The sequence below is a fragment of the Ophidiomyces ophidiicola genome (assembly GCF_022830035.1).
Source record: "Ophidiomyces ophidiicola strain CBS 122913 chromosome Unknown scaffold_43, whole genome shotgun sequence".
Taxonomy (NCBI): Eukaryota; Fungi; Ascomycota; class Eurotiomycetes; order Onygenales; family Onygenaceae; genus Ophidiomyces; species Ophidiomyces ophidiicola.
Window position 1 is genome coordinate 13,035 of NW_026054683.1, and position 18,706 is coordinate 31,740.

General features: G+C 53.8%; 10 protein-coding genes across 10 annotated transcripts; 5 read left to right on the forward strand and 5 right to left on the reverse strand.

Moving 5' to 3' along the window:
* Positions 1-213: 213 nt before the first annotated feature.
* On the forward strand, positions 214-2,261 carry LOZ57_006446 (uncharacterized protein; the record flags this gene model as incomplete). The annotated part of the gene is made up of 8 exons (XM_049255464.1): positions 214-237; positions 297-307; positions 364-496; positions 555-745; positions 793-946; positions 1,000-1,095; positions 1,147-1,884; positions 1,947-2,261. 8 exons carry the CDS (start codon positions 214-216, stop codon positions 2,259-2,261), a joined length of 1,662 nt encoding a protein of 553 aa, XP_049105529.1.
* A 632-nt stretch (positions 2,262-2,893) lies between these two features.
* LOZ57_006447 (uncharacterized protein) lies at positions 2,894-3,835 on the reverse strand (the record flags this gene model as incomplete). The annotated part of the gene is made up of 1 exon (XM_049255465.1): positions 2,894-3,835. One exon carries the CDS (start codon positions 3,833-3,835, stop codon positions 2,894-2,896), a length of 942 nt encoding a protein of 313 aa, XP_049105530.1.
* A 192-nt stretch (positions 3,836-4,027) lies between these two features.
* LOZ57_006448 (uncharacterized protein) lies at positions 4,028-5,200 on the reverse strand (the record flags this gene model as incomplete). Its single annotated transcript, XM_049255466.1, has 1 exon — positions 4,028-5,200. One exon carries the CDS (start codon positions 5,198-5,200, stop codon positions 4,028-4,030), a length of 1,173 nt encoding a protein of 390 aa, XP_049105531.1.
* Positions 5,201-6,235: 1,035 nt separating this feature from the next.
* On the forward strand, positions 6,236-7,109 carry LOZ57_006449 (uncharacterized protein; the record flags this gene model as incomplete). Its single annotated transcript, XM_049255467.1, has 4 exons — positions 6,236-6,319; positions 6,383-6,578; positions 6,649-6,695; positions 6,753-7,109. The coding sequence occupies 4 exons, from the start codon at positions 6,236-6,238 to the stop codon at positions 7,107-7,109; spliced, it is 684 nt and encodes a 227-aa protein (XP_049105532.1).
* A 572-nt stretch (positions 7,110-7,681) lies between these two features.
* Positions 7,682-8,324, reverse strand: UBC15 (Ubiquitin-conjugating enzyme E2 15; the record flags this gene model as incomplete). Its single annotated transcript, XM_049255468.1, has 3 exons — positions 7,682-7,944; positions 8,009-8,101; positions 8,165-8,324. The coding sequence occupies 3 exons, from the start codon at positions 8,322-8,324 to the stop codon at positions 7,682-7,684; spliced, it is 516 nt and encodes a 171-aa protein (XP_049105533.1).
* Positions 8,325-8,881: 557 nt separating this feature from the next.
* On the reverse strand, positions 8,882-10,078 carry LOZ57_006451 (uncharacterized protein; the record flags this gene model as incomplete). Its single annotated transcript, XM_049255469.1, has 2 exons — positions 8,882-9,829; positions 9,890-10,078. 2 exons carry the CDS (start codon positions 10,076-10,078, stop codon positions 8,882-8,884), a joined length of 1,137 nt encoding a protein of 378 aa, XP_049105534.1.
* Positions 10,079-10,714: 636 nt separating this feature from the next.
* Positions 10,715-11,940, forward strand: ncs1 (Calcium-binding protein NCS-1; the record flags this gene model as incomplete). The annotated part of the gene is made up of 5 exons (XM_049255470.1): positions 10,715-10,725; positions 10,939-11,024; positions 11,083-11,378; positions 11,433-11,593; positions 11,670-11,940. The coding sequence occupies 5 exons, from the start codon at positions 10,715-10,717 to the stop codon at positions 11,938-11,940; spliced, it is 825 nt and encodes a 274-aa protein (XP_049105535.1).
* Positions 11,941-12,635: 695 nt separating this feature from the next.
* TMN2 (Transmembrane 9 super member 2) lies at positions 12,636-14,639 on the forward strand (the record flags this gene model as incomplete). The annotated part of the gene is made up of 4 exons (XM_049255471.1): positions 12,636-13,740; positions 13,795-14,132; positions 14,200-14,513; positions 14,576-14,639. 4 exons carry the CDS (start codon positions 12,636-12,638, stop codon positions 14,637-14,639), a joined length of 1,821 nt encoding a protein of 606 aa, XP_049105536.1.
* Positions 14,640-15,342: 703 nt separating this feature from the next.
* Positions 15,343-16,174, reverse strand: LOZ57_006454 (uncharacterized protein; the record flags this gene model as incomplete). The annotated part of the gene is made up of 3 exons (XM_049255472.1): positions 15,343-15,783; positions 15,839-15,894; positions 15,958-16,174. The coding sequence occupies 3 exons, from the start codon at positions 16,172-16,174 to the stop codon at positions 15,343-15,345; spliced, it is 714 nt and encodes a 237-aa protein (XP_049105537.1).
* A 528-nt stretch (positions 16,175-16,702) lies between these two features.
* MET1 (uroporphyrin-III C-methyltransferase) lies at positions 16,703-18,434 on the forward strand (the record flags this gene model as incomplete). Its single annotated transcript, XM_049255473.1, has 2 exons — positions 16,703-16,985; positions 17,047-18,434. 2 exons carry the CDS (start codon positions 16,703-16,705, stop codon positions 18,432-18,434), a joined length of 1,671 nt encoding a protein of 556 aa, XP_049105538.1.
* Positions 18,435-18,706: the final 272 nt, after the last annotated feature.

An 18,706-nucleotide genomic window follows, 5' to 3' on the forward strand; every position in this document is an offset into this window, starting at 1 on the left:
CCCTACTCTGGACCAACATGAAGTTTTTTTTTTAAAAGGGAAAAACCCCCCCCCCCCCCCCTCTCCCCGGTGTTCGCTCTGGTGCGTTTGTTTGATACCCTCCAGTATATGAATTCATTTTTTTGTACCCGCTGCTGAACCTAAACACGGGAAAGATCTATTAGAAGCTGGGACGTTCGACCTGATCGGCTGTTTAGCCCACAACCGGCCATCATGGAGATGAACTACGATGAGAAGGTAGAGTACATCGCAACCGTTAAAAGGTCCAGAGCCGAGCACTGACTTCGTTTGCCCAGACACTTCACCAGTCAGTCTGCTCGTAAACCAGCTGGCCTCCCGTTTGATAACCAATGTAATCCGCAGACTCGAGTCAGAGCTCGGGACCAAGATATATCCTGGTACCGAAATCATGACAGACACTGGCACTCATCATTTTGTCAAGTCTTCAAAGAACGTGCTCGTGCCACAGCCGTCAAACGATCCAAATGATCCGCTGGTTCGTTTGGTCTTTATGCAATTGCCGTTACAGTGTTAGCTCATAACATCTTCCATAGAACTGGAGTCCCTTTTGGAAGGGAACCACAATGGGCTTGACAACCATAATGTCGTTTGCGCAGGCCGTCGGTCCTCTAGCGTTGCCCCCGATGTTCCCCAAACTAATGGCAGAATTCAACTGTGATCTGGCGGGTGCCGTTCAATTTATTGGTGTTTGTATTCTAGTTCTAGGTTTCAGTAATTTCTTCTGGTATGACAAGTGTCAGGTTCTGTTAAGGTTGATGCTCATTACTCAAGGGTCCCTATTATGACGACATTCGGCCGCCGACCCGTTCTCATATTCTCAACACTGATTTGCGTCATCGCAAATATCTGGCGTGGTGTCGCAACCTCCTATGGAAGCTTTATGGGCGCCTGCGTTCTTAACGGCTTTGGAGCCGGCCCCGCCGAGGTTTGCATGATTTCGCTTGACTTGACGAATCCTTAGCTAACGCAGAAACCCAGACCGCTCAACCCCAGATCATCGCTGATGTAATGTTTCTTCATGAGCGCGGTGCTTATAATACCCTTTATTTCACTGCGTATTTTGGTTCCCTGATGGTAGGAGGATTTATGTTCGGCTTTAATGTTAAAACGCTAACAATCCCACAGGTCGGTCCTATCATTGCTGGTCCCATGACAGATTATCTTCACTGGCGGCACTTCTGGTGGCTTAATGTTGGCCTTCTCGGAGCCGTAAATGTCGCCTTGGTCTTTTTGTTTCCAGAGACAAAATGGCACCGCCTTCATCCGGAAGAGCTAGCAAACCTCGATGGACCTCTAAACTGTGGTGGTGTCATGAATAAACAACCTGAAAAGGCAGAAACTACGTCTGTTGAAGCGGCATCTGAGTTGCAGGCTGAGAACGGACAAGTCAGCCGTGTTGAGACACAAAAAGACACTTTCTTGGGCAAAGGAGTTCCCTGCAAACGGCAATTCAAACTTTGGCAGTTGCACGATCATCCATTCAAGTCAATGCTTGGTGAATTTTGGACACCTTGGAAGCTGCATGCCTTTCCTATTGTTCAACTCGCGGCTTTTGTTGTCTCTTGGTCTGCATCTGTATTCCTAACCGTCAATTTAACGCAGAGCCAGAATTTCGCGGCACCGCCATACAATTTCTCCCCACAGGCTGTTGGTTTTACAAACTGGGCTCTTCTTGTCGGTGCCTTGATTGGGCTGTTTACCAATGGACCTCTATCCGACTGGGTTTCCATGCGTGCTACCAGAAAAAATAATGGGATCCGAGAGCCGGAGATGAGGCTCCCTGCCATGATACCATACGTAATTCTCGTGATTGTCTGCAACCTGGTGGTGGCATTGGGATACCAATACAAATGGGATTGGAGAGTAAGCAGAACTGCTCATCTTTTTGTCCCTCGCTGTATAGTGTAGCTAACGTTTACCTATAGGCTATCGTTTTGGTCGGCTATACGGGAGCAGGAATCCAAGTCGCGGCCCTTCCTGCTATTATTAGCACATATGCCATCGATAGTTATAAGCCAGTTGCTGGGAGTATTTTTGTCACCATCACCGTCAACAAGAATTTATGGGGCTATGGCGTCGGCAAATTTCTCACCCCTTGGACGATGAAAAACGGGTTTATCCCTGCTATTATGGTCAACATGGCCCTGACAGTATTCTGGTGCGCATGCGCCATCCCATTCTACGTTTGGGGAAAGAAGCTACGCAAGTTAACGTCGAAGTCATCTGTACACAAAATGTAAATACCGACTTTCTTTATGTTTGCATGTAATCAATCTGTGAATGCTAGATCAGCGAGCTCATGTCTTGCTAGTAAATGCCATTTTCTGGGAAATAATAATATTATTCAGCACGTTTTGAAATACAGACATACGTACAATAGAGCTCCACAGAAGCCGTTTCTCAGCATGCAGACCCAAACCAGAAACCCCATTGTTATGGTCTTAATTTAGTTACTGTAAAGAGGAGTAAGAAAAAAGGTATGGAGTAGAGCCAGTAGTTAGTCAACTACATTTTTCTTAGGCTTGCTACCCTAGTTAATAGAGCATTTCAAGATTTTCGCTTTTCCGAACCGTCCAACCCCTTGGCAAGAACGCCGAATGAGGCACTTCTACATATAAAGACAACTGGTCGGGCTTATTTCCATATTTCTCAAACGGTGTGTTTTGTACTTTTCGGCTGCGAGTCATCTTGTAGCGCGATGCCTTGTTCCCGGAGAGCATAGTTGCCAGTGCCAGAGTAAGTCGTCGCTCAGGGGGAACTATCTGAGCAAACGACCGAACTTGAAAGGCGGTTGGAAAAGCAATATTCATGGCCGCCAGGCCGGAATGGGTCTTATTAGATTTACTGGGACCATTGCTCCGGAGCTCGGTGCTCAAGGGTCATCTTCGTCCGGGTCATACAGATCCAGGTCTAACTTCGACTTAGCCGCCGCGGTAGGCTTGACCACATTCGCAGCAGGCATCACAACAGTTCCTATGACGGTTCCGTTTCCATTGCCCATTATCGCCTTGTCGGGAGGTACAGCCGAATTCGCCAAGTCCTGATTTCCCTCGCCTTTCTCCACTGCAAGGATGATCTTTTCGACCTCCTTCCCAAAGTCTTTCTCGTCACGGTCCTCACTGGCTGCAATCGCTGCTTGCAGCCTCCCCATAATGCCTAAGCGAATTTTGTCATCATGCGGATACGGTAGCATCCAGCCTTGCCGGATCGATCGGGCCAAGGCATCCAAGCCGGAGGTAGAATGCTTGGTGATAGCTGCCATATCGCCTGTGGCAATGTTATTTTCCTGGTTATCCTCCAGCGGCTGTCTTGTAGGGATGGAACCGGACGCCGCAGCGGACGCTGCCTTTGTATTGTACTTGCTAATGCGTCGTGCGAAGTCCAACAACAACTTGTAGTCGATCTCATTCTTTGTAGTCGACTGTTGTTGTAGCACTGTACCGCCCATATGTGTATCTTGATCTTTGCCGCCGATACCTAGACCGCCGCCACTGGGTTCTAGTCGGTCATCATCACTGCTCACGTCGCCCGCCATTGCAGTAATTTCGTCACCCATCTTGGCCACCTCCCGCACAATGTCACGAACGCGGTCCTCCAAGCTCTGCGCCTCTGCACGCAGCTGCAGAATTCTGGCGTAGTTCGCCTGGTGGGTGCGCAAGGTGTGTAGAGCGGAGGTCAGATGGTCATCAGCGTCGAGGAGGGCAAGCGCAGCGGCAGGCGCACCAGCAGCAGTGGGCGACGAGTTAATGGAGGTGACTAGCGCATTGAGACGCTGCTCGATGGCGGAGAGGGGGGTAAAGAGAGCCGACTCCATGGCTGGGATTGCTGACGGCGTCTGCTGGCAGCGTGATGCGCGACCGCTGTGGAGGCGGGCGGGCCAAGCTGCGGCACAGCTGTTTGTCCGGACTCCGGGCGAGACCTCTGGTGGTACGTATACATACGGAGTACGTCTATGGCATCCACACGCCGTCCGATTCTACAGAACGACATACATCACATCAAGAGCCTATATTCCCAGCGCCGCTCTCACCTTCACGCCTAACCCCATGAGCCTCTCACACGACTCGTTGGCAAAAACAAAGCGAATATACTGCGAGCCGTGTGTCTCGCCCCAGCCGGCCATGCCTGTGGCACACACCCCGTGTTCCAACAGCCGGGTCGCCATGGTCTCCCCGTCAATACCATAGTCCGAGACTCGGAGGAGCAGCGACCACCCGCCAGCGGGTGTGGCCACTGGCATGCCCTTCAATTCCTCCAGGATCACGTCCCGTCGTTTCTGCAGCTCCTCCACGTAGGGCTGCATGGTGGACGACGACCGCTCCAACGCCAGGGCGGCGGCAGACTGCGCGATGCCCACCGGGACCACGACGTTGGCGAGCGCGACGGCGGTGAGATCGGGGATGTACGAGGAGGGCGCCACAATCCAGCCCACCCGCCAGCCGATCAGACGCAATTCTTTGGACGCGGCGCCCACGGTGATGGTGCGTTCGGCCATGCCAGGCAGGCCAGCCGGGTGGAGGAGCGGGCGGTGGTCAAACAACAGGCGCTCCATGGCGGTGTCGAGAATAAGCAGCAGGTCCGCTTCGACACACAGCTGGGCCACCAGCTGCCAGTCCTCCGCATCGAGGTAGGCCCCGGAGGGCATCGACGGCGACATGAGGAGCATGGCACGCACTCTACTGCCAGGCGCCCGGGTGGCCGCACAGAGGGCTTCTCGATCCAGAACCCATTCGCGGCCGGGGGAGAAGGTGAAGGGGACAAACTTGGGCGTGCCGCCCGCCAGGCGGACGCGGTTGATCAGGCCGGCATAGGTGGGATCGGTGACGATGACCTCGTCGCCGACCTCGACGGTGGCCAGCAGCACATTCAAGATGCCAGACAGGCCGCCGGCGGCGATGAGGCAGTTGTGCTCGTCGTACGGCACACCGGACAGGGCGGACACATGGCGGGCGGCGACGCGGCGCAAGGGCAGCTGGCCGACGAAGGGCAGGTAGCTGTTGTTGCTGTCGGCGTGGAGGGCAGCCGCGGAGCAGGCGATGACGTCGGGGTCGGGGGGGATGTTGACGTCGAGGTTCTCGAGCCGCAACAGGTCGCAGTCCGCGTGGTCGGCGAGCTGGCCCATGCGATCGACACCAATGGGCGCGATATGGGCAAGGCGGGCGGGGCGAGGGCGCGTCATTCCGGATCCTGATCTGGGAAGAATAATGGAATCCCCGACGGATGAGATCCCGTGGGTCGACGTCAGCCGAGGCTGTGCTGAGTCAGCGGCCGGCGCAACGACGGGCCGGACTGTGGCGGTGGCGCGCACCGCCACGGTCCCTGGCACGGCGCGGGCGCGCGCTAAGCCACATCGGGTGGCTGGTCGGGCGATCGCTGCCCTGAGCGCGCCAGGCCCGGCGTGCCCCCCTGGCTGCCCGCGCGCCGCCGCCCCGAGCTGGCCCCGTCGCCCGGAGCTGGCCCCGTCGCCCGCCACAGCGTGCCCGGCATACCCCTGCGCGCGCCGCTCCGCCCAGCTCGCTTCCTCCGAATCCTAATATCCCCTGATTATTTTATTCTTGCTTCGGCACTGCGATCGCTCGCTCGCTCGCTCGCCTCTGCGTCCCCCTTCACACACGCCCGCAATTTGCTCCACCGTGGCAACGCCCGCCAGCCATGTCTTGCAGTCGCTATCGAGCCAATCGCCGTGCCCCGGATTCGCATCCCCCTTCGTGGTGCGCCACCCGGCCCAGCGCTGCACAGGCGAACGAGCGGTGCCAGCACGCCAGGCCCAATAAAGAGCTAATTACTTAACCTCCCCTGCCCATGGACCGACCAACCGCCAAATCTCCCTCAGTCGCATCGCCGGGCCTTGGGCGCCCGCACGCCAATGCCTGCAATCTCCCTCGCCGCGCCAACCGTCGCCACCAGGAAACACCTCGACCAAAACATCGCGCGCCGCCGATCGCCCGGCCGCTGCGGTGTGTGACCTCACCCGCCGTGCTTCCCTGCTTTTGCGCTGCTCGGCGCCCGCGTTGCTTTTGCCCAGCCAGCCTGGCAGCCTGCTGCTATATCTTCTCGCCCCCGACCCGCCCGCCTCGCTCTTCTCTTCTTTCTTCTTCTTCTTCCCTTTCCTCTTCTGTCCCGCGTCTTGCTCTCTCTGGTCCATCCGCTGCTCTCCATCTCGCGTCGCTACCTGCTCAATTGCGTGCTCCTGCATTCCTCTGCTTCGCTCATCATGAAGACTGCTACTATCGTCTCCGTCGCCCTGTGCGCCGCCCTCGGCTCCGCTCAGTCGCTGGATGGCATCAGTGCCTGTGCTGTAAGTGCTGCCTGTGTGCCCTAGCATTTCACCTCAAACTCGCGCTGACCTGCTGGCTTGCAGCGCACTTGTGTCGACAGCATGATGGGCAAGGCTTCCCAGCTCGGCTGCGGTGCCAGTGATGTTGCCTGTCTCTGCGGCAAGGCCGACTTCACCTACGGTCTCCGCGACTGCACCAACCAGGCCTGTGGTGGCCAGGATCTCGACAAGGTCACTGCCTACGGACAGGCCTTCTGCGCCAATGCTGGCAACGGTGGCGGTAAGCGGAACCTTCTCTACCCCCTTTTTGCTCTTCGCAATGCCACCAACACGCGCTAACCAAACTGTAGCCTCTTCGGGTTCGCCATCTCAGACTGGTTCCGCCACCGGTACTCCGGTAAGTGACACAAGTCAACGCATAAAGCAAGCCCCCCGAACTTACCCTTCCATCTAGGCAAGCTCCGGTAGCCCCTCGTCCCCGGCGAGCAGCGGTGGAAGCGTGTCCGGCTCCCCAACCCCCACCCCGTCCAGCGGTGGCAGCGCGTCCGGCTCCCAGACCGCTTCCCCAACTGGCTCCCCCTCCGGATCGCACTCCGGGTCGCACTCCGCTTCCCAGACCGGTGCTCACTCCTCTTCCGATGGCCATGCTGGCCACGGTTCCCAGAGTGCCTCCGCCACTGGCTCTGCTACTGGATCTGCCACTGGCTCCCCCGCTGGTGGAAGCAGCCCAAGCCCCTCCGCCGGTGCTGCTGGCCGCCTTGCTCCCGGCGCTGCTGGTGCTTTGGGACTCTTGGCCTTGTTCGCTATGTAAAATAAGCACAATCCAATACCTGCATCACATAGCTAGATAGTTTTTTTTTCTTTTCTCTTCTTCCTTTTCATCTTCCGGAGCTGGTTGGTGGTTTTTTTCAAAAATTCCCCCTTTGCGCTTATTCACGAGGTTTATGAGGGCTGAATTGATACGCTGCACAGGGTGTGAAAATTTAGCATTGCGGGATACCTTGCTATGGATGCGACTCATAGGCCAGTTGCTAGTAATAATGAACGTAGAAATCTAATATCTGTCTTAATGCTCATTTTATTATCATTATCTTTGCCTTGTGCTGAGATTCTCGAGCGCCTTGGCACACTTGAAGTGGAAGCTCCCCCTGTCAATGCAGGGGAAGTCACTTTGCCATCATTGCTGGTCAGACAATTTAATTCTATCTTTCAGTGCTCCATGGAACTTCTAAACTGAGAATAAAATCGGACATACGGAGTACTCCGTACATGCGTCACAATCATAGGAAATTGCACCAGACTACAAAGAGCAGGTCGATGCATTAGTTACACGTCAAGCGACGACTGGAAGCCCAGCCTCCCCCCAGTTACCCAACTAGTTGGTTACTCTTCTCCCACGCTCTCACGCACACACTTCCTCACTCTCCGCTTGAATTCTTTCGGGTCATCCCGCCACAGCCTTGCGGCCTCGACATCGGCGGGGCTCTCGTCGTTTGGACTGCTTAACATACTGATCACCGACAGCAGAATTGTCTCTGGTGTTTGCACTGGCGACCAGCGCTCCGCTGCCGATTCGTAGCCATATTTATCTTCCTCGGGTGGATGTAGAATGGATATGCAGACTTCGCCGTTCGGGTAGACTACGGCTGCGGTTAATAGGGGTTGCCACAGCGCAGATACACAGGGGAGGGTCAGCCGGCGAGGCCTTACTATTGGGGTGGAAGATAGGCGTTTCGAACTTCATCTTGGGTGGGAGATGCGGGTATTCTGAAGGGAACGACAGCCTGGCATGAAAGAAACCGCCTGCTCTGCCACATTAGTTCATGGAAAGAGGGCGGCCATATGACTAGCTCCCTGACAACATACCGCCGTAGAACTTGCATTCATCCGAGATCATCAACATAACCTCCCACTCGAAGATATTGTTCTCGTCAGTCAGGCCGCAGCTGATGCCCGGGATATCCTTATCCGTCTGCATCTGCTTGAGTTGGCGGCCCAGCAGGCCGGCTGCTGCTGATGCCGCCATCTTGACGTTATACTGTGAAGGGTGGCGGGCGTTTCCCGTCTAGCGTCCTGCACAAAGCGTGGAGTGAAGATTGGGCCGTTGGCGGTACGTTTGAGACGGGGATGGCGGGGTGTTTGCGGAGGTACGGGCTGACTCGTTTTTTTTTTTTTTTGTTTTGTTTTTTTTTCTTCGATCTCCTATTATGTCCTCGATTCTGTACGAGTTTCCTAGGGAATCGCGGCTTGACGATAAATGAGAGTGATATGCGACGAAAGGCGGCAGCCCAATGCGATCTGGCAACGCTGCCTGTGCGGGGTGTCACGATTCTGGCGGTGGCGCCGAGATGAGCATCGCGAGCATCTTAATAACAGGCTCCTCCACGTGAGCAGAGGAGGAATGCGGGGGACTCAGCATTGGTCTGGAATTCCGGTCCATCTACGATTTCGTCAGAGAGATACTATTGATAAATGGGTTGTCGTCCGGTAGATACTTTGGAGTAGAAAGTTCAGGTATAGAAAGTATTTTACAAATGTGGTCGCTACTTAGAAACATGGCGCAATCCAATGAACAACAAAACACTAGTTCTGATCACGAAACACTCTAGCAAATGTAATAATCTCCGCCCACAATATTGGGACGAAAATAAGAGTGACGAATGCTGTGATGGCCACAAGTTTGCCGAGCAGTTTAAGAAGCCGGATGCGCGAAGACCAGCCGAAGTCTTTCCACGCATCCAGCAAGCCAAGGCAGCCTCCGCCTAGTACTGCCGGCTCAACCTTTCCATTAAAGGTCCTATCGAACGGCACAATCGTATCTACGTCAGGGGAAAGTGTTGAAGCAGCCACTCGAACCATGGTGACACTTGCTGGAACATCGATAAGAACGGTAAGGGCCAGAAGAAGCAAAAGTGTGGCAGCTGCGCCCGCTATAGCTCCAGGTGTAGGTGTATCTGGTTGAGGAAACTTGGAAAGGTCGTCCAAAGGAACTCCACGAATGGCAAGGTGCAAGTAGATGGGGACAAGGAAGCATATCTGTGACGCGACTGCTTGGAGGGCAACGGCTGGCATCACTCTTTTGATGGTACCAAATGCAGGGATATGTTTCCAGAAAGGGCGGGAATTCCCAGAAGGCTCTGTGAGAACGGTGTGTACCCATGTTATGATCAGACCAGAAAGCGCAATTTGGGCCGCAATCGCGGCAAAAGATCGAAGCAAGAGGTGAGCACGAGAGATGTGCAATGAGAAAATAGCGGTAAGTATAGAATGGCAGACGCAATAGACAATAGAAATTCCTAATCCGCGGAATGGAGCTAGACGGCCTCCACGGGCACGAAGATGCCTAAGCGTTGTTCTGATTTTGGCGGTGATTAGGCCGGCGGGCATCAGACTTTCATGATCAGTTGCCTCTCCAGGCTGGTTCTTGGGCATACTATTGTCATCGTGGTCGCGGACGGGAACATAAACGGCCGCACGGGGATCTTCGAGGACAGCAAGGGTTGGAATCACCATGCCAAGGGTGTATTGAATCTGCGAGCGCGGCCTGGTCAGCGGTTATTTCATCGCTTCATGGAGACCTCGCGAGCCTACACTAGCTAGAATAAGCACAAACAGCACGACAGTAGCTAGCAGGACGGCTGCTGCCGGCGGGGGAATTTTGGGTACACGGTCGTCATCCCCGAGTGTGGACTGCGCGGCTCCTCCAAGAGCACGAGGCATCTCCGCAAGGGCCCTCTGCACCAACCGGTGGGTGCCCGCGGATATCGCAGCAACAGGCATGATGTGTGTATGTGGAAAAGATAGCAGTGGTTTAAATGGGGAGATGAAGGAGAGACTGGAAACAACAGGTTGGAAGGATAACACTGTGCCCAGGACTAGGCGGCAGGATTAACTAGGTACTCCAAACGTATGTCGGTACGACGAGAGGGTGTTAGTTAACAACACCGCCAGCACGGCCGCTCCTCCCAGGCACTGCAGTTACCAAACCACGGTGCACGACCCACCTCGACGTCATGCCGGAGAATCTCTCGCTCCGTCACTCCACCACGGTACATCGTTGATCCGGGCCCGGCGCGGCTAGACTGCTGACTCAGCCGGTGTGGTGCGCCCCAGCGTCACGCCCACCCGCCTCTCGCTCCGCCGCATGTCGACTCGGGCGCAACCGCGACGCTCTCTTTGCCGCTGCTCTCTCCCCCTCTCTCTTCCCAATTCTCCCTACCTATTGCCTTCACCTGCAACCGTACCGTCACACCCGCCCACCTCGTTTGCCTACGCTTCCCACGCCGATACCCCTAGTTTAACCCACTTTACCCCGCCGCCGCTCTTTATTAACCCTACAATAATACGAGTTGTCTCCCGTCCTATCTGTCGCTGTTATCGCGTGCCCGAGAAATTCCCCCAATCCCTGGCGTCACGATGGGCAAGTCGTAAGTCGCTCATTCACTAATGCCCTCGCCTCTTGCCCTTGCCCTGCCTCAGGTTGTCTTATCTGTGACTTCTGGGGTTTCGAATCGTTTGCCTCAGTGTTTTCTATACTCGGACTACGGATATAACCATCTGCGCATGATAGCATGACTGCAATTGATTGTAAAATGGGTGACTGTTGTGAACCTTTTAGCTGGCTGACACTTTGCTCTCAGACAGTCGAAATTGTCGCCGTCCCAGTTAGATGAACTACAGAAAGCCACTCATTTCGACAAAAAGGAGTTACAACAATGGTACAAAGGTGTGTTTCTTTAATCTCTCCCTCTATTTTCATGCTCACCATTGCCTGCTATTTATAGGATTTCTGAAAGACTGCCCTTCCGGCACCCTCACAAAAGAAGAATTTCAGAAGATTTATCGACAATTCTTCCCCTTTGGAGACCCATCATCCTTTGCAAACTATGTATTTCGAGTATTCGATTCCGATAACAGCGGAATGATTGATTTTAAAGAGTTCATCTGCGCACTGTCGATCACGTCTCGTGGTAGGATGGAAGATAAGCTAGACTGGGCGTTTCAGCTATACGATATCGATGGAGATGGCAAAATAAGCTACGAGGAAATGCTGGCTATTGTTGAGGCGATATATAAGATGGTATGCATCCACCCCCGGGCAATCTATCTTGGATATATTCTGATTGAACTTTAGGTTGGCTCCATGGTAAAGCTTCCTGAAGATGAAGATACTCCCGAAAAGCGAGTAAGAAAGATCTTCAGGATGATGGACAAAGATGAAAATGGCAGCTTGGATATTGCAGAGTTCAAAGAGGGCAGCAAGCGCGACGAGACCATTGTCAGCGCTCTGTCCCTGTATGATGGACTCGTCTAGCTCACCATTTCGTTCTCTGGGATTTTTGGCATTGTATTTCATCATATCATCTGACAGTTTCTTTGGCCTCGCACTCGTTCCTTCCTTCAGCTTCGCGTATATCCTGCTGGCTATCCATCCTTGCTTAACCTCTGCGCAGCTTATACCGAGGAAAATGGACGCTCTCTTTAGGAGTCTATCTCATACCCCTATATTCGCCCTTTCTCCCACTTTTGGTGTTATCCCCAGCCCCACGCCCTTGCCCAATAAAAACTGGTACGAAATCCCTCAAGCACCTTCCTTCAATTTGGTCACGCTGGAGACCCTATTTTGGGTAAAATTCCTATAATCCCTATTCAATGTGTCTCTTCGGCGTTTCATGGCTGCGCTGTGAATGGCACCATGCATACATTTGTTTTGTATTTCCGGTGTACTGTTCGGATTTGACTTTGAATCGTGATGTACTCAACCACGATTACTTTATTCGTCATTACTAGCCTTGACTAGTGACCGTTTGTCTGTCTAATGCCTCGCTGCTGCATCAGCGAAGACGCGTTTACGATTGATGATAATGGTGATGGCGTTGTGATTTATATTTCCTGTCTGTTTTCCGATCTATGAACTTGCTGCATAGCTATTTGCCATGACTGTAAATGTAGTGAGGCCTGTCTAGCATATATATATCTACAATGCATTGCAGGCGTATTAGTATAACCTGTTTGCTTGGCATATGGAGGAAAATATGGTGCGGTGCTGATACGCTAGCTATCCCATCTTAGATAAGCAGGGCTGTGAAGGTTGACGTGTGCTGATTGGGATCGTTCCAAGATGACAGCTTGAGCAAGCTGCGGTCGCAAGCAGTATGGATTGATCTTCCACGCTCTTGGATCTGCTCTGGGTAGTCGGTTTGCTGCTGAACTACCCCTGCCAGCTTTATTTCCATCCAGTGAGCTCTATCTCAATGTTGTCCACCTCACCTCGCGGATGGTCGACCACCACTAACTAACCCAACATCACAGCTAGACCATTCTATCCATTATCAAGATGCGGCTTTCCGTTGTCGATTTCCCTCCGCTTCTCCTCCTCTCTCTCCTTTCATTCCACCCTTCCTCCTCCACTGCCTTCTACCTTCCTGGTGTCGCCCCCACATCCTACAATGTCGGCCAAAAAGTTCCACTCCACGTCAATCACGTCTCTCCCACCGTCTCAGAGCACGATGCCCAACTACACTCTGTTCTCTCCTATGGTTATTATCGCCCTGAACTCCATTTCTGTCGTCCCGAAGGGGGCCCCAAGGATGTTCGAGAGTCACTGGGAAGCATAATATTTGGCGACCGAATTCGAACATCTGCCTTTGAGATCTTTATGGCCAAGAATGAGACGTGTAAGCAGCTGTGCCCGGAGGTTATATTTGATAAAGAGAGCAGCAAATTCGTTAATAATATTATCTGGGAGGGCTACAATGTCAATCTGCTCATTGACGGCCTGCCTGCGGCACAGTTAAACACTGACCAGCAGACAGAGGAGGAGTTTTATTCCCCTGGTTTTTACCTAGGGACAGTCGAGAATGATGAGAAGGTTATCTTGAATAATCACTATGAGATCCATATTGAATACCATCGCGTTGCGAGCTTAGGCAAAAAAGACAAGTATCGGGTTGTTGGGGTTCTCGTGAATCCGTCCTCTCGCAAGCCGTCAGCGAGCGGTGGAAAACCTGAGTGTTCAGGCCCCCCGGTTTTTTTGAGTGAAATTGGCGATACTGCTGTCACATGGACCTACAGCGTCATCTGGAAAGAATCCCCCACGGCTTGGGCCACCCGATGGGACAAATACCTTCACGTATACGACCCAAGTGTGCACTGGTACTCTTTGATCTACTCCGCTGTTTTCGTTGTTTTGCTGGCCGCACTTGTGAGCACGATCTTACTTCGCGCGCTGCGGAAGGATATCGCGCGATACAACCGGCTGGACACCATTAACTTGGATGACTTGAACGACAACCCGAATTCTGTGGAGGATGGTATCCAGGAGGATTCGGGCTGGAAGCTTGTACATGGCGACGTATTCCGCTGTCCACAGCACCCCCTAATGCTGAGTGTACTATTGGGAAATGGGGCGCAGCTGTTTGTGATGACCGGCCTGACAGTTCGTGAGTATCCCATGCTAAATTGGAAATACCCTGTGCAGTGGCTGACAAAAATAGTTTTTGCTTTACTTGGTCTCCTTTCGCCGTCCAACAGAGGATTCTTAGGAACTGTGATCCTCTTGCTCTATACCCTGCTCGGCTTTGTCGGCGGCTATGTTTCATCAAGAACGTACAAATCGTTTGGCGGGGAGGCATGGAAACGTCTCATTATCTCAACCCCGCTTGCTGTTCCAGCCATCGTATTTTGCGTATTTTTTGCGCTTAACTTTCTGCTTTGGGTCAAGGGCGCCAGCGGGGCTGTCCCATTTTCCACGATGATTGTTATTTTATTGATATGGTTCGTGATTAGCGTGCCTCTTAGCGTTGCGGGAAGTTGGATCGGTTTCAAACAGCCTGTAAGTTGCCCTTCTCGCATACTCCATGTACATGGGTAAACGTCCGCTAATTTTTGACTGTTACCAGGCGCTCGAGGGTTCAACAAAAACCAACCAAATCCCTCGCCAAGTACCGCCGGCCGTTGGGTCGCTCCGGATCGTGCCATCAACTCTCATCACCGGCCTCCTTCCTTTTGCGGCTATATTTGTGGAGCTGTATTTTATCATGAACTCCCTGTGGACGGGCAAAATATACTACATGTTCGGCTTTCTCTTCCTCTGTTATGGCATGATGGTGATGATGTCGGCAACGACGACGATACTTCTAGTCTATTTCCTCTTATGCGCGGAGGATTATAGGTGGCAGTGGCGATCGTTTATTGGAGCGGGAATGACGGGCGGGTACGTGTTTGTTAATGCATTAATCTTCTGGGGAACACGCGTTTCATTCGGCGGGTTAACAGGCACGGTGTTGTACTTGGGCTACTCGGCGTTATTGTCGTTTTTGGCCTGTGTTTTGACTGGTAAGTTTTCCCCCGGCATGCGTAAATACACCGTGCGATGGCATTAACTAATTGGATATTACCAGGTTCAATCGGGTTCTTTGCCAGCTGGGTATTTATCCAAAGAATCTACAGGTCAATCAAGGTGGATTGAATGATGCAAAATGTCACTTCTGGATGGCGTGTAAGATAGGACATCTTATTCCTTTCTTAACTATCTTTATTAGCCTATATATTCCAAGGGGATTATGATGAATTGTTGGTCCAGAGTTCTTTGTCCATGTTGCCCCTATTTAACTCCTAGAGTTGATGTATAATGTTAGACTCTGTTTCATAATAAACAAAATTCAGGTTATCATTATAAGCAGCTAGCTATTTCAGATTCTCATAAAGGCCATTATCTCCAAAACAATATGCCCTACATGTTACTCCGAGGGCGATTCTTTCTGTATATGGTGTTTCTTCCAGCAACTGTGCAGACATATTCTAACACCAACAGCTATGGTACAATTTTGCAACGTATATACGTACACACATATATATGTAAGTGAAGCGGATGTCAGCAGGGTCAGGCTACACTGCTGTACAGGATATGGTCATATTTCATAACAAGCGTCTCGTCGTGGGCCCGGCAGTTTCTGCAGTTGTCGCGCGTATCACAAGTGGTGTGACGCGACAGGCACGAAGCTGAGCCACCAAGGGTATAAATGCAACGGTATAGGCAGGAACTACACTGCCAAGACGGCTAGGAGAGAGCCCATTAATAGCGTGAGGGCGGCCGACGGGTTCACCAGGGCAACGGCACCGCCCGTCTTGGAGGCGGAGGCAGCGGGATTGGTAACTGTGGCGGTCACGGTTCTTTCAGCGCCCGGCGTGGTGGGGGAGGCGCCAGAGGCAGAAGCGGTGATAGCGCCGGGGGGTGCGCCGAGCTCGCTGCCCGGAATAGCGGTGCCCTCACCCTTGGCGGTGAAGGGCTTGGGGAGGCGGAGGGAGGACAGGTTGGGACGGTCCTGGGGGGCAGCGGCGTAGATGTCTCCTGTGGCGCCGTCAGCGCGAGTGAAGTTGCCACGAATGAGGTCCACGGTGTCACGCGAGGGGGCGTTGTAGATGCCGGTGGTGATGGAGCCGTAGGAGCCGTCGAGGAGGTAGTAGTTGGTGGTGAAGCGGTCCTGGTAAGAGTCTCAGCGGGAATCTGTGGAGATAAGACAGCAGTGAGGGACATACCCAGCAGAAGGAAAGCTTGCGGTTGCGCAGCAGTAAACATTTCATGCTCGAGCGGCCTGGAAACAAAAGACACGGTTAGCGAGGATTCTGGAGTCAGCAGCAGCGGATGAGAGGCTCACAGCACAGACTGCCTTTGTCACTGTCGTCGCGGCGCTCGAGCGAGTGGCCCTCCACGCTGGCAACAAGATCGGTATACAGGCCGGCCATGTCCGGACCCACGGACGGCGGGACGGCATTCCGGTCGGTGCCAGCGGCGAAGCAGGGCGAGTAGTCGGCGGCACACTTGAGGGCAGCAACGGCGGGGGCGCAGCAGAGCAGGCCAGCGAGGAGGCGCATCGTGCGGGTGAGGAACGAATGGAAGCGAGAAAGCGAAGGAGGGAAGCCAGACAAGGCGAGAGGGTGGCAGAGAAACGAAGGGAATGAGACAGCGAGGGTCTCGACGGGCGTCAACGAGCGAGGATGCTCATGGGATGCGCGACCGGGCCTGCGAGCGAACGAGAGAGAGAGGAGAGAAGAGAGAGATGTGATGCGTCCAGAGCAACGAAGGGTCGATCGATCTATTCTTAGCCGGCGGCTGGCTGGACGGATGCACGTGGACTGTACGGCGCTGCACCGTATAGCATACGGCTGACTAACCACATCACGTGCATACATGCTGCTGATTAAGGGCTGACACAGCGAGAGCACGCCATCGCCGCGGCGCATGCTCTCATCACTTTCTGGCTTTCTCTTTGGCTTCACGCGACCGCGCGCTCCAGCACCACCCAGCATTTCTCCTCGCTTTCCCGCTCTCTTCGCCATGCCATCTGCCATCCTACCCAGCTCGCTTTGCTGCTCCCTCCCCGTTGCTGTCCCTCTCCCCCCATGACCCTGCTGGCCGCCCTCGATGTCGCCGATCAGGTGCATCTCATCATTGGCGCTGACGCCCTCGCCCTGTCGCGCTGTGCCAAATCCCTCGCTGCCGGCGCCCGCCCCGTTGTCGTGGCCCCAGGCGATGCCACTCTGCCGACCCCGCCGCTGCTCGAGCACGCCGACGTGACTTGGCTGCAGCGCGAGTTCTGCGACGCCGACCTGTGGACGCTGGGCCGCTCCACCGTAGACCACTACGTTGACGCCGTCTTCGTCGCCCGTCCTGGCGATGCCCGAAGTACGTGCATGCCACACATCCCACCCGCTTCGGGCTCCCTATGCTAAATCTCCTTCTCCAGACGCCCACGTCGCCCAGCTGTGCCGCCGCTGGCGCATCCCTGTCAATGTCACCGACGCCCCCGACCTGTGCTCCTTCACCCTGCTCTCCACCTACTCCGACGGCCCCCTCCACATCGGCATCACCACCTCCGGTCGCGGCTGCAAGCTAGCCTCCCGGCTCCAGCGGGAGATTGCCGCCTATCTCCCGCCCGGCCTGGGCAATGCCATCGAGGTTCTGGGGAATGTCAGGAATCAGCTCTATCGGGAGGACGTGCCAACCGCCGATGCAGGATCGTCATCCTCGTCACCACCCGCCACCTTGCCCTTTGAATCCGATGACGATGATACCACCGCCCAGAAGCCCACCTTCAACTCCCTCGTGCTTGCTGAAGACCCCACTGCCGCCAAGACCAGGCGGATCCGTTGGCTCTCTCAGATATGTGAGTACTGGCCACTTCGCCAGCTGGCTAGCGTTACCAACACAGACGTCGATCGCATCTTGACTGCTTATAAGGCGGCGAAATCTAACCTTCCCCCACCTTCCGACGCTGTCAGAAAGCACGGGACAATTATTCTGGCCGGTGCTGGACCAGGCCACCCAGATCTCTTGACTCGTGCCACTTGCCACGCAATCGCCAGCGCAGATCTGATTCTGTCGGATAAACTCGTTCCGGCCCCAGTACTTGACCTTGTACCCCGGCGGACGGAGCTTCGGATTGCACGCAAATTTCCTGGGAATGCGGATAAAGCCCAAGATGAGCTTTTGGAAATGGCTCTATCCGGCTTACACGCCGGCAAAAAGGTCCTACGCCTGAAACAAGGCGACCCGTATCTATATGGCCGGGGTGCTGAAGAATACGAATTCTTTCAAGCAAGGGGCTACCGGCCCATTGTTCTTCCGGGTATCACCAGTGCATTGAGCGCGCCCCTGTTTGCTGGGATATCTAGCACTCATCGTGGTGTGGCCGACCAGGTCCTTATCTGCACGGGAACCGGTCGACACGGCAAAGCACCAGACCCTCCCACCTATATTCCAACCCAGACTGTCGTCTTCCTCATGGCCCTGCATCGAATCTCATCGCTGGTGGAGGCATTGACAACTCCTTCGGACAGTAATACATCTGTACATCGGCATCCATGGCCTATTGACATGCCGTGTGCTGTGGTTGAGAGAGCTTCATGTGCGGACCAAAGAGTCATCCGCTCAACGCTCGAACATGTGTGTGCGGCGGTGGAAGCCGAAGGCTCGAGACCGCCTGGCCTGCTTGTCGTAGGCAAGAGCTGTGAGATCCTTCACCGTATCAACCAGAAATGGGTGGTGGAAGACGGCTTTAGAGGACTAGAAAATATTAGGGATTCTGGCATGGCTGGTGTTATTAATGCTTTGTGTCCAGAATCCGAAGCCTGAGGATGTCGGCTCTTTGCTTGATCTGCTTTATTGGAGTATCAAGAGTGGTGTGGCTATTCAACATGTATTTTTAGATGGTTTGCATGGAGTAACAGGGTCTTATTTTTACTTGCAGTGATCAGACAGAAGCGCATCCTATCGAAAACTCGAATGTATGACACCAGTTGAGGGTTCAGTCATTAATTCTGCCTAATTTCTCTGCTTTTCGAGGGTGCGTCTCACTGAGAGTCGTAGGAATAACAACAAGCGACCGCGTGGCGTATTGACGAGAA